This window comes from Trichogramma pretiosum, unplaced genomic scaffold (assembly GCF_000599845.2).
Source record: "Trichogramma pretiosum strain Unisexual culture from Peru unplaced genomic scaffold, Tpre_2.0 scaffold32, whole genome shotgun sequence".
In the NCBI taxonomy this organism is placed as follows: domain Eukaryota; kingdom Metazoa; phylum Arthropoda; class Insecta; order Hymenoptera; family Trichogrammatidae; genus Trichogramma; species Trichogramma pretiosum.
The window spans coordinates 1774367-1788096 of NW_019641641.1; the positions used below are offsets into that span (position 1 = coordinate 1774367).

At 41.8% G+C, this 13730-nt stretch overlaps 1 protein-coding gene across 4 annotated transcripts in view; it reads left to right on the forward strand.

Annotated features, from left to right (window-relative positions):
• The window catches only part of LOC106652595 (polypyrimidine tract-binding protein 1), a 208385-nt gene that overhangs the window by 168203 nt on the left and 26452 nt on the right, over positions 1 to 13730 (forward strand). For all 4 annotated transcript variants that reach the window (XM_014371641.2, XM_014371643.2, XM_023459712.1 and 1 more), the window contains exon 5: positions 9863 to 10048. In XM_014371641.2, the coding sequence (XP_014227127.1) occupies positions 9863 to 10048 (186 nt within the window). The remainder of the gene's footprint in view (positions 1 to 9862; positions 10049 to 13730) is intronic.

The following is a 13730-nucleotide window of genomic DNA, read 5'->3' on the forward strand; positions in this document are numbered from 1 at the left end:
TTTCTCTTTGTCGAGCAGTAATACACAACCGGAAAGAACGTCATTAGTGGATCCCCGAGAGGAACCGAAACTACCCCACTCGTTTTCTTCTTTCTGTCCTCGTCTATATCACTTGTAGGGATACCCTCTTGCTGGTACGCTGCACAGGCGGCGTACTTTTAACGGAAGTAGAGATGAAAAAAGCTAAAAGAGACGCAATGAAAAGTACTCAAGATTTCCTTGACCACGCACGGCTACATTTAATACCCGTGGCCCTTTTTTCCTTTTCAATTTTTCCCGTTTGTTCGCGCGGCTGGTATCAAGCTCCCTTCTTCTCTCTCTCTCTCTCTTTCGACGTTCGAGCTTGCAAGAGCTCTCTTTTCAATCTTATTTACGATAACCGTCGCGTGCGGCGATTTGTATGAGCAACTTTTGGCTCGCTGGCGCAACAATTTGCTCTTCAACCATTGGCCAGCAGCAGCAGTAGCAGCAGCACCTCCTTCTATCGTACGCTTTCGTGTATACGAACGGACAGCAAAGCAATTCGAGCCCGCTCGGGCCAAGCTTACATGAAAAGCCATTGAAAAGTCGCTTTCCGAAATTGCAGCTTATACTATTGCGACGCACTTACATTCCTGTACAGCTGATATCTTTATTACTCGAACTCTGAATTAAGTACAGCTGCGCTTCGGCGACGACAACGACAACGTACCTTTTTCGCTTATTTTGGCTTTGTTGCTATACGCGGTACGTACCAACGTAACGAGTGGGCGAGCATTTTTTCGATTCTGGCTCGATGTACTCATTTAGCGTCGTTAGTTGTATACAGTTGTCGACAACCAGAAAAAAAGGCAGGAGGCGCGCACGCACGGGCGTATGAAAAATGTAAAAGAAACATCGCGAAACGTTCGCGCAATCCGAGCGAATGAGAGGGCGAGGATCAGCTTTCAATTCGCCGGGCCATGCATACGTGACGATGACGAGTAGTGTGCGTACTCGTCATACTCGTCAACAAATTCTTTATATGCCTGCACAGAGCGAGAGAGAGAGACTGGAATCCAAAAAGATTCGTGAAAACTCACACAAAAATTATCACTCTTTTTACTCCTGTGTTTGTGCGGGTATTTATAATGAAACTGTAACATATGCAAAAATTCGGTTTCAAAAATTCTCCTATTACAGTGACATATTTGTTTTTGACAAATTCACTCGAGCTCGCACACTTGTAAAACTGTGGGTATTATTTTCTCCTGTATGTGGTCTATACATGCTAAAACTTTTTTCTGCAATACAATACGAAAAACCTGTGCACCGCATTGCCGTACTTTGTTACGGTACTTATTATTTTTAAACAACAAAAACAGCCGTGTCTGAAAACAAATTCGGAAATATTTAAAATTTACAATTAGATTATTTCCCGATCTCGCATGGAACTACAAAATTTGTCTCGGATGCAATCAAATGCGAGAGTTGGAATTTGAAAGTCAACAAAAAGCTTTATCTAGCATTTCAAAAAAAAGATATCCAAATCTTGGTATTCGTAACTCCTTAACATCCCGATGTAGGTGCAAATAGATGGAACTATGAAAGATCGATTAGGTGTTCACTCGAGAAGTGAAGATATCTTGGATATATATACCAAATTACGCGCTCGAAACTCTCTCTGGGTAACCTCAAAATCCAACAGAGATACCTACGCAGGACGAACGTAGATTTCTCGAGCATGTGATTCGAAGTAGGTTCAATATATATAGGTTAGCCTGAGCTGCAGTACGTGTCGCTCTCCCGACTCTCGATCCTTCAGCTGTTTGTCTGTATGTCGTGCCTGTCTGTCGAGAATCGAGTGAGCGGTTCGCGTGTGTAAGTAGTGTCTGTGTGTGTGTGTATTGAGGGTGGATAGGTGACTAAGCGTCACGACTCTATACACGCTCTGGATTATGCTGTGTACGTTCAACGTCTCAGGAAACCAACTTACTCTTTCATCTTTTTTCGCAGAATGGATCGTCTTTATGATTCGATCTTTCTCACGAAATAATCTTCTATTATTGTAAGAGTGATGGAATATGCACGACTCAGATTTTTTTTTCACTCCTCGGAGTGACGCAGCTGACTTTTGACTGAAATATCGATGTTTGATAAATGCGCGTAACACACAGCTTTCAATATCATTTTGATTCGCGTTGAACATGATAATTTTCTTGAAAAAAAACCGTATTGTCGCGCGATATTTTAAATTCATAATTTATATATTATATTTCGCGCGTCCCTGTCGTGCCGTGAGATATTATATAACTTTTTGCCGAACGAGTCTGTACACAGTTTTTGCATTACACTAAGTTCTAAATGAGTAAATATATATCTCTCGCGTATAACTTATTGCAAAAGGCCATCGTTGCACTGAAGCATCGTCCTCGATTCTCGCATCTCGCGAGAGAACCGCCTGAAATGGAGAGTCTGTAATTTATCGACGAGTTGATATCTTTTTCATAAAAAAAAACAAACAAGTTAATCTTTCAAAGTTTGAGTGCACTTTTCCTTTTTAGTCATGCCTCGACTAAGATATTCGGAAAAGTTGGCTTGCACCAACTTCATCACGTTGGTAAAAGTGCATTAAAACAATTTGACAAACTAATGTAAAAACGACGCATTTACACGAATAATTAAGCGTCAGTCTAAAACTTTCATCGCCGCGATATAAAATTTCGAGCGGTAGCAAGTGGCTTTCCGTGGCCCTTCATCCCGCCCCTCGAAAGTTACACGAGTCATTTACTTTCGAAAAATATTTCAAAGTGCGCATGAAATTTTTGATACAATGTACATTTACATCGAGTATCAAATACCAAACCAAAGAACGAAAAGGCAGCCGCGAAAAAGATGTAAAGGTCGAAAACGATGAAAAAGTTTCCGAGCTCTCGCTGGTATATGATGCTCGCGATATAGATACAGAGGCATCACGACTTGATACGTGTGTGTGTGCGCGCGCACACGTACACGCACCGCACGTAGTATAGGCGAATAAAAGTTTCGAACAGGGATAGCCAATGAAGCCATGCCGAAGCTCTAGTAAAGCGCGTGTCGTGGAAACTTCGCTCGCAGCAGTCGTCCGCTGAACATAAAGACAGAACCTTTTGCCACGTTTATCTGCTGAAAGAGAAATATTCCAGCTCGCGACCCTTTTCCCGTGTAAGGCTTACACACGCGTGTGCAGTGCGCGGCTACTTCGCGCGACTACGCTAGTCCTTACGTGTACATTTACACGGACCCGTGTGCAATGCACTTTCGGACGCGTTAACTTTTTCGAAAATAATAAACCCTACTTTTGTAGGGATTTGCAAAGGTTTTTTTTCTGCTGCTCGAGAGCGTAAAAGAGAAGTTCTGTATTTTACTTTGAAATGAATGAAAAAAAGAGAAATAAATAACAAGCGCGGATAGCTAGCCGATTGATTTCGATACATAATAGATGGGCTTTTAAAATAGTGATCGTTCCATCCGAATAATCGGATACTGCGCTTATTTTACGTGTATATATAGATACGCGCTTGCGACAGTATTCCGATCTTTTAATAACGCGTCGGAATGGTCAGCGCAAAGAACTCTCTCTCTGTGTAAAATGAAGAGAAGAGCAACATAGCTCGAAAGCGGATTAGCGGCGAACGAATATAAAAAAGGCGCGTAACCTAGCTTTTTCTCATCAGACTTCTCGTGCATGAAATGATTTTTCTCCCGCGCGTGCGATGCGAGAGCAGCGAGTGTTTGTGTGTGTGTGTGCGTGGAAATATTGTGATTTTTAGACCGTTGTGTATCGTTTTTGTATTATACACCCCAACCGAACTCAGTTTTCCAATTCATTGTGCGCGCGCGAGAATATACACGCGCGTCAAAATGTAAAAAAAAATTGATACAAACGAGGGTATACGCCGTATATACGGCGCGCTTCATTTACTTCGAATAGTATTTGTATTAGTGTAGCGCAAGCGCTCAAATATAGTCTATAGTACGCGCGCACATCACATACACGCACACACACACATGCGCGACGCGCGGCAAGCGCTAAATCGGATTCACTCTTAATTCGATAAAGCTCCGATATTCAATCCTCGTCGAAGCGTGTACATATATGTATATAAGCTATTTTCACGTTATTCTAGCTTTGAATACATACCTCGGGCTGTTGCTTTTTCTTTTCTGACTCTATGCCAGCATGTTATTAATACATAAATACTCAGAGGGCATTCGTTTCAGCAAAGATGAATTCGACTCCCAGCCCAATTATCAAAACCATCGCAACCTCGATAAAATTTTGTTAAAGTAGCAGCGCTGAACTGCAGCTTGCTGCATTGCTCTTAAATTTTGACATTATTCACCCTATAGTTTTTATTTATCACTTTTCAACTTTTTTTTCGAATATCAAATAATGTTGGAATTTGGATGGATCGGATTTCTGCAAGCGCAAGCCGATATCTGATCATCTCCCTTAAGTGCATTCTTCACTCTAACTTTAGCATTGCAGATGGATATAGAAAAAAGAGCACCTCTGTAAGTCGTAAACAACAGTTAAACGTTGAAAGAACGAGAGGGAGAGAGAAAGAGAGAGAAATAGGGTACCCCGTCGAATTATCAAGATATATATTTAAGGGCTTTTGTACTGTTGACACTCATTGTTCTCCTATAATGGGGCTTTTTATTGTCATGGATGATTGCGTAAGCATGAGGTGCTATTACTCCGCGCCGAGCTGAGACGAGCAGAGAGAAAGAGTGAACCGCGTATTCGAGAAAGCGGCGACCGGAAAATTCATCATATTTCCTTCAGCCAAGTCGCTGAATCTTTTATCATTATGCGTTTCAAATTGCACGCGCGGAGTTTTGGTTATTCATGATACGAAGTTTTACAATTCTCTTTTTTCCTTAGCACTGATCGACTTTTTTTAACAAACGTCGAATTTTAACGTGCAACCTTGATCAGCCGCCAATTACATTGACAGTTTTCATGCGAATGGTTTCATGAAACGAGCGTGTAACATTCAGAAAAATTCTAAGAATGAAAAAAGTTTTCCCCGAAAATACGAGCGAGCTTGTTTTACGCTTCAGAAAAATTTTTCACTGCTAACGTGAAATAAGTTCATAAAAGTTATGCTCCATTTTTGTGAGTAAGTAAAGGCTGAATATAAGAGCAGAGTAAAAATGGGTTTTAGAGCAGTTTTTTTAAGGCTCTGCCTTAGATAAGAGGCGAGTTTAGTATTATTTGAAATATTCGTGTAAACTACAAGCATGGATAAGTATAACGCAAAGCTTTTTTCTCCTAATACGTAAAAATGTATAAATGTAAAAACGTAATTATAGATCGCTAGATTGAAAATTTATATTCGGTAGTCGTTAACATACTATTTTTGAATGAAAATGTTTTTCCCCCTGATATCGAACCAAGAAGAATATTTTACTTTGCAAACTTTTACCAACTGCCGCGTTGACGCGGCGCAAAAGCTACCCCGTCTGCGCATATTTTGTAAATAGGCCTCCAACCGCATACGTAAGGTGTGCCCGATTGTCGTGCGAAACGCACGAGGCGCGAGAGGCCTCGTTTAAGCATGCATCGAGCGAACTGGCGCGCACACACGCACGATGTGCCTCGTCGTGTCACGCGCGCCAACGTAATTCAACACTCGCTTTCAAAATGCGCGCGCGCCCTCCTCGCAGCCGCCGCCGTCGTCGTTGTCGTCGTCGATGTGTGCAGGCGCGCTCGTCATTACGATGAAAACGGCACGCGCGCGTGCTAAAGCTAACGAAGTTTAGTACCCTTTCACGCGCGCGCGCCCCTGCTGTACGGTATAGTACGCGATGGCACAATTCCCGATTTGTCGCATGCGCGACCGCCGCCGCCGTCACCGCCGCGAAACGAGAGCAAAACGAGAGCAAAAGCAAATGGGCTAGTGATTGCTTTCTGCGTATTTACTGCTGATTTTTACGGGAAAAATTACTCGCCTCGTTTGCCTCTGTAAACAGACGTAAAAAATACTCTAATCACTGTTGTACGATACAGTGATGGATGTATTTTTGTTGTACAAATTTGTTATCGGGTTTGTCAAACATGATGTTTCATTGGATTCATTTGTTTTCAAAATGAATAATAAAACAACTGTAAACTAGATCGGTAACACAAGATCTTTTGCCAGACGATCAATATTTTTGTTTGCAATATAAAAATTGTCAATTTTCAATAATACTGACATGCGTGTAGATTGTGATGAATGTATTCATAGAACGTACAATCGATCCATCAGTAGTTGAAATGCTGTCATAATGTTTCAATTCGTCAATCCATCAATTTACAGAATGAAATTTTACTCCCGGTACCCCCTAAACAGTTCTCTGTATCTTCTCTTCATGCATCCGTCATAATTTTGTTCAATTTGCGTTGATTCACCGTGTCGTACGATGAATATTTCGGTGCGTTGTCGTTGACGTGTTTTTGAACAAAAAAAAAAAGAGAAAGAAAGGAACTTCATGCATTCAAAAATACATGAAGTGTAGGGACACAAAAAAATGACTGTGACGACTACTATATACACATCGAGCTCTCTGATGATTTTCCATCGTAGTTGCATTTCGGCGGAAATTGGACTTCAGTCGGGTAGGAGCGCGCGCTGTTGTCGCTGCTGCCGCCACCGCCGCTGCTGCTATACGCTGTTGCCTGCCTGACGCCGCTCTTCGGCCGCGTGCCGCCTCTATTCACTAGCTCCCTAACCGGGACGAAGTCGAGAGTGAAAATCAAGTTAATCGGTAAAATGAGTGTGCCACGGGACTTTGTCTTTACCGTCATAAATTCGTCCCCAAGCAAAGCTGAAAAAAACTTTTGCAAAAAAAAAAAGTTAATCGCGAGAGCCTTTCTTCTTTTTTTTTTACTCGAACGATACTTTTATTACAGAGATTCTAGACGATGATAAAATTTAATTCGAGCTCAAAAAAAGTTGGACCAAAAAAGGGCCGAGGAAAAACAATTATCGACTGCTTTATTTTCAAAGCGACGCATGTAAGAGACATTTTTCTACACTCGACGATGCGTTCTTATTCAGTGAGGCGATTCAAATGATTAAAAAACGCGCTCGTTCGCTCGCTAGTGCACGCGCGTTGCCTCTTTCCGATGAAACGCTTTTTTAGGTTTCATCTCAGATGCTCTTTTAGCCGTAGGATCAAGTTCGTTGGCATCGAGCGCCGCCTGGCCGTGTGCTGCCTGTGCTGCTCCTCTTGCTGCTGCGCATACGGATAATCATTTTTCAAGATACACTCTTTCTTTTCACGATCAGGTCTAAAGCCTCGATTTTCCATGGAGTAATAAACGGCTAAGCCTTATACAAGCAGCACATCCATCTTTTTTTACTTTTACTGCGCGCTACTACTCTATCTCTCTTTTTCCTTCTCTCTCATTTTACTCAGGCTCTTGAGTACAAGCTAACCTGCCTTGTACGCCAGCTCTCCATTTTTATTAAGTCTCACAGACAGAATCTTCGAAATAGCCAGTTGAAAGAAACAAATAAAGTTTTTTTTATTTGGTTTCCTGCCGCTTGTGAATTTGGCTGCTGTGCGCAAGTAAGACACCTCGTGGAATCTTCAAACGAATAATACCGGCTGCAATTCGCTTGTTTTTTTCTTTTTCATTCGGCATGTTTTTCACTTTTCACGAGCTCAGTTACCGTAATATGAATTCTAGTTAGCCGGATAATATCAATTTTTAAGCGCCGCTCTTTATTTCCCGGTGTTCGCGTGTATCTTCTGCGCTACCGCCTACTATTGCTACTACCATTACTCGAGAATGTAGAATCGTTTTCTTCTTCGTTTTCGTATGCAACGGCACGTTTTTTAATTATAAATCGTGGAATTGTTTGGGGGCTACACAGCAGGCCGCGTGCGCGCGTTTGCTCGCGCTTGCAAATAAAGCCTCTGGCTTGGCTTTACGTAAATATATATTTAACGGTGAGGGAGAGAGAGACTAGCGAGAGAAAGAGAGAGAGCAAAAAAGAGGGGGAGGTAGAGCAAAGCTTTTTGCCTCGGCAATTTGCTTGGACTTCTTTATTCCCCATTGTATTATATAATATTTCTTTTCTGCATTTATCTTTACAGATTATATCATTTGTGTTCATTTGCTGTACGTTAAAGCTCTTGAAAACTCATTTTTTAAACGTTGATTCATTAATTGAAATTCTCGTTGGCCAATTAGCTCGTTAGGCAGCTTTAGCCTCGACTATTCGAGATTAATTCTGGTGCAGCTTTTCGCTACATAAACTCGATGTTTTTGTTTACATAATCTCCACGCATCTATCATGAGAATTAATAACATTTCCCGCACGCACATTCGATTATTGCAATTGTAGATGTTTTTTAACAGTTCGGTTGGGTGCGAGAAACCTTTCCTTATTTTTTTCTTTTTACAACCAGCGATGAATTTCGCGCTTTAGTAACGTTCTTACTTATGCTGCGGGTGTATAATGTATATAGCTATACGACTATTACCCCCGGAGCTTTTGAGTCGGGCGCGTGTATACTCGAGAAGTCGCGTGCGTTAACCTCGTTTCCGTTGATGCTTTAGGTAGGTGTGCGCCTCCTTCTGCGTCAGCGAACACGTTAATTTGAAGCAAAAAGATGAGGCGACGAGAATCAGTCGTTGTCGACGTTGTTGTCGCGCGCTGCACGTTCAACTCCCCTATATACGTGTATGTGTGTGTGTATACACTTGAGCGACGTCTTAAATGACTTGTGCAACTGCAGCAGTTGACACTTTTCGCGCTTAGGTGCGGTAGACAAATAGTATATTACGTGACAAGGGACGAAAGTCGAACTTCCGTCCCTGCGAGGTTATGCACCCGAGGCGAAGCCGAGGGTGCAAGCTCGCAGAGACAGGCGTTTGACTTTTGTCCCGAGTCGCGTATACGATTTTTCTTTATCCCCGCTTGAAAGTACGTTTGCTTAACATAGTTAAGAAATATTTTATTAAAAAAAATTGTATCCATGAATTTACGCTTACATGGCAAAGCCCGCCGACATTTGCGGCCCGAGCGCAGCGAGGGCTGCTGGTCGACGGCGGGCTTTGCAAAAAATATCATCAATAATAATGTTTATTAGTACATAACTAATATTATTAATAAACAATTGTAAATCATAGATAACTATGGCGTTAATAAAATACAAACGATCCCGTAAAGTATAAGCATGAATTAGTACCATATCCATTAAGTAATTCACTCAATCTGAGGTAGACAAGTAGAAACTTGAGAGACCTAGAATAACGTTTAAAGTTGAAAGAATTTTTCAAAATATATTATAAAAATTAACATATTTTGACTGTCTTTGTTCTCTTAGATCTCATTTTTTATTGCAACTATCATCTTTAACGATTTAAATTTCGCATTGGAATTGAATGGAATGAAATGTGCACGTCAAATTATGGCTATTCAATTTTGATACTTCATAGAATTGTTAGTCTTTTAATATTTATTCAATTTGGCATATGTACGTCATAAACAAAGTGAATATAATTCATCTATTGCATAGTCGAAACCAAACGATAATTGAAATGTAGGTTGCCGTAGTCATGGAGATAATAACTTTCGCGCGATATTGACGGGGAGCAAAAGTATTACTTTCGTCCCCGAATGCGAAGATGAAAGTACGTACTTTCGAGCATGGGATGAAGAAAAAATAATTAATAACAACTACCAGGCTAATTTTGTACTACGTTGAGTGAAAAATGACCCTTTGTATGTACGCACGCCCTGGTGCTACGATTCCTCGTGTCAAAATATATGCTTTGCCATTAAAAAATATCCGAGTCAAATAAAAAAAATATATAAAAATAAACTAAATTTGATAAAAACCAATTTTACTTTTTCAGGCTTTCTTGGAGATGGCGGATGAAGGAGCAGCAGCTACAATGGTCAGCTACTACACCTCGTGTCCGGCGCAATTGCGAAATAGGGCTGTTTACGTGCAGTTTAGCAATCACCGCGAGCTCAAGACTGACCAAACGCACAGCGTTGCTGCCGGAAGTCCAACCAACGCCATTGCCAACACGTCGAATGTGAGTAGCCGCTACTACTACTACTACTACTACTACTATATACACTACCTACTCCACCATGTTGTACACGTATATAGACTCGGTATACACGCGCAGCAGCTAGCTGCACGCGAAACTTTCAGTTTATTTTACGCCCAGAGCCTTTCAATTTATCTTGACACCTTTTGATACCCTTTCATGTGCGATTCTCGTGTGCGACTGCTCGTTTTCCTCGACACGCGTGTGCGTGCGCCGCTACACCTACACCTCGCTGAAAAGCTTTGAAAATGTAAACAAAAGAGCAGAAAGGAAAATTAGCGACGTTAGCGTATTTACCCGGCTAGCCGACGGCTATTGCGTCAAGATAATCAAAATACAGACCCTTTGCCACGAACCCAACTTACGGGGCGTGCGTTATACACAATTAGGAACTGGCTTATTTATAAACGACCCTGTCAAGGGCTCGCTTACAACCGACTTTCCGACCTCTCGATCAACGCAAATACATGTTACGATCTTACTGACGGAAAACGTGCTTTGTTGTATTTCTCGTAATTATTGCTTAGTCTTTGCTTTTGTTTATCCATGCCCAGGACAAAATAATGACGCGATAGCGAGTATTTACCGCCTTGATAAAATGTAAATTTAGTATTTATAGCAAAAAGCTAAGTAAGTTTTCTAATTTTAAGGATATTTGGCACATTCAGAACTCGTACATTATTTATGCTCGAGTTATACAAGCTCGAAATGAGAGAACCTCGCGCGGAGCTTCAATATTAACCAAAATGTTCATGCGTAGCCTGCGTAACTATGTCGATATCTCGACAAAAAGTTATAATAGCCGATGGGCTCGTGACACGTACAGAGCTTGCAGAGCAACCATACTCGTGTATAACGTTGTAACATAGCCGCACACCGGCAGCAGCGAACTCGGAGATCATGAAACGGCACGAAGCGCCAGCATAACAGCGGGGAAACAGCTTTTCCTCTACCCTCAAGTAAACGTGCATATTTACGCGACTTCATCGAAAGTATAGAAAGTATATGGAGTACTGGAGTTTCGGAAACGCAGAAGTTTCGAGCGCGCGAGTTCACTCGGGGGCCGCCTATAGGTATACGTGATCGCGTAGGCGTGCTATACGGACCAATAAGTTGGTAAAAGCTGCTCGAAGCCGCGCGGCTCAAAATCTATAAAGTCTTATGTATAAGCGATAACTATTATTCCCGGGAGAATCTTTCTTCACTTTGAGCAATTTCAAACGACAGAAAACATTTATAATCCCTTTTCCCATGTAAATCTAAACGGTCCGTGTCGAAGAGATTAACACGCACAGCTAGCGCGCAATGCTAGCGATTTGCCCTCCCTTCTCGCGCGCGCACTGAGTCAAATCTCCTTTACCGGCAAGTTACGAGCATTAAATTCCGAGGCACGTATATATATACGTGTATATATATATATATAGCCAGAGCGCAGAAAGAGAGAGTCGGACGAGCTGAAAAAAAAGGAGGAAAAAAAAGTAATCGTAAGTCGGCTGCCTGGCCTGGGCTGCAGTAAGGTACCGCGTCGCTGTATGAATGCCGTTAATGCGGTCTGCGGCGCGGCTTAAAACGCTCAAGAAAACGAAAATGGTAGCAAGGGAAAGCTTAGCGCGTCGAAAGGGCTGAAAACGTACATAACGAGGTCGTGCATTGTTCATCCCACTACTCGGTCGGTTGGTTAGCTGCGCTGGGCTGGGCTGTGCCATGGCTGCGCGCTTATATATATCCTACGCTACACCCGCCTGCCAGCGAAACTACTACCTTATACCTACACACAGGCCGTCCGCCTGTGCAAAACTCGATTATCGCCTTGTTTAAGTATTTAGCAGCTTGGGAATGCCTGCCTAGCGAACATTTTCAAAGTCCAGCAGCAGCAGCAGCGGCGCCAGAGAGGAGTCGAATATATAGGTCTTGTAGTTGGCATTTTTGATGAGCGCACCGATCTTCACTCTCCACGGCGTATTACTCTCGGCGCCGTGGCCAAACTTTTTTATCTGAGCTAGCTAACCGAGAGAGACAGGAGTCTGCCTGCATGCTGCAGGCAAATTTTCCCTGACGCACGGCGCTTTGTTTATAAAAATAAAACTACTCGTTTTATCTGTCTGGCTCTTAGTTGAAAGCTCGTAAGTTAACGCGCGAAGAGCTCGTCGTATCCCTATATGCTGCCCGCATTACAAAAATAATGATGCAGACCGCAAGACGAAAGATATTATGGAACTTAAAAGTGAGCTTCTGGCTGCTGTTGCTGCTGTGAGATGTGCGACCCGGATTTCGGAAATACGCTCGTTTGCGGTTGAGTTGCAAGAGATGTATAATGTGGCTGCGGCCGCGCTCGGATCTCGGGTGCGTGGATGGATAACGCGCCACGACAAGTACACGTCCGCCACAGCTACCCGGCGAGGGAGAGATACTTCGTTTACTTGCACGAAGAAACTACGAGACCACGAATTACAGCCACTCGCATTGTAAAACTCGTCGCTAAACAACACTTTCTCGGTTTCTTTAAATATATTACCGGTACAAAGTACAATTTTTACCGGATAATTTATTCTTCGTCTTCGCTAGATTATCAAAATTTTCTAAAACCACTACGGTAAAATTCACCTATCTTATCTTATTATTTTTTCGAGCACTTAATTTTTTCCAATTATTTCATGCTAATTTATTTCGAGACCTTGATGTTACTCAAAGTATTGTACTAGCACAAGGTGCAAAAAAGAAAAAAGAAAGAAAAAAGTCTCCAAAGCAAAAAAAATTACACACACATACGTAAAAGGGTAAAGCAACCTTTGATGTAAGTTCAAGAAGAAAAGATCATTGTAGACCCGGCCAAGCTAGTTTATCTTTAAGCACCACCACCGTTGGTCTAGGCTGCTAGGGCGAAAGAGTGTTTCACCTCCTGCGGTCTCGTTTCATAAAGGCGCTTTAAAGGTCATATGCTTTACAAATTAGACTCTTCTCCACAGAAACGAAGCCCAAAAAACTCCCTTGTTTTACTTTATTTTGTGTAAGTCAAAAAGTCGATAATTAATTTGTCTTTTTTTATAAACTCAAGGCGTTATTGTCTAACACCAAAGCCGAAAGTTGAAAAAGACAAAAAAGTAACGAAAACAAACAAAGTTTGATGACACTTCTCGAAAAGCTAATTATTTTTGACTTGATCAACTTGAATATTCACAACGTGTATGAACGTTAGGCAGTACTTTTTTTGTCAACTATTCATAAAAAAGAAGGAAAAAGGTAATACTCCAAGTTTCCGTGCGATATAGGCTACCGCGTCTCACTTCCGGTAAAAATTTTTGCCCGCGCACCCTTTTAAGGTCATAAAAAGGCAACAACTTGAGTACGTTAGGGCCCGTAACCGTGCCGCGTACCTAATTGTTGTTTTATGCGCGCGCTATATACATGTACATGTTTATACTTGCGTCAGATACAAACGCATACATGCAAGTGCTTGCCGAACTCTCGTAAAGACACAGACCATATAAGGTTGTAAAAACGGCTTTTAGTGACTTTCCACCCCTCGTCACTTAATTATAGGAAATGAATTAAACGAACAATCTCTACTTCCTGAAGAAATTCGCGCAGAAAGTGTGACTTTAAATTCGTATTGTGTAAAAATGAAATGAAGACTATTGAGCACTTGACAAGTTGTTTCATTAAC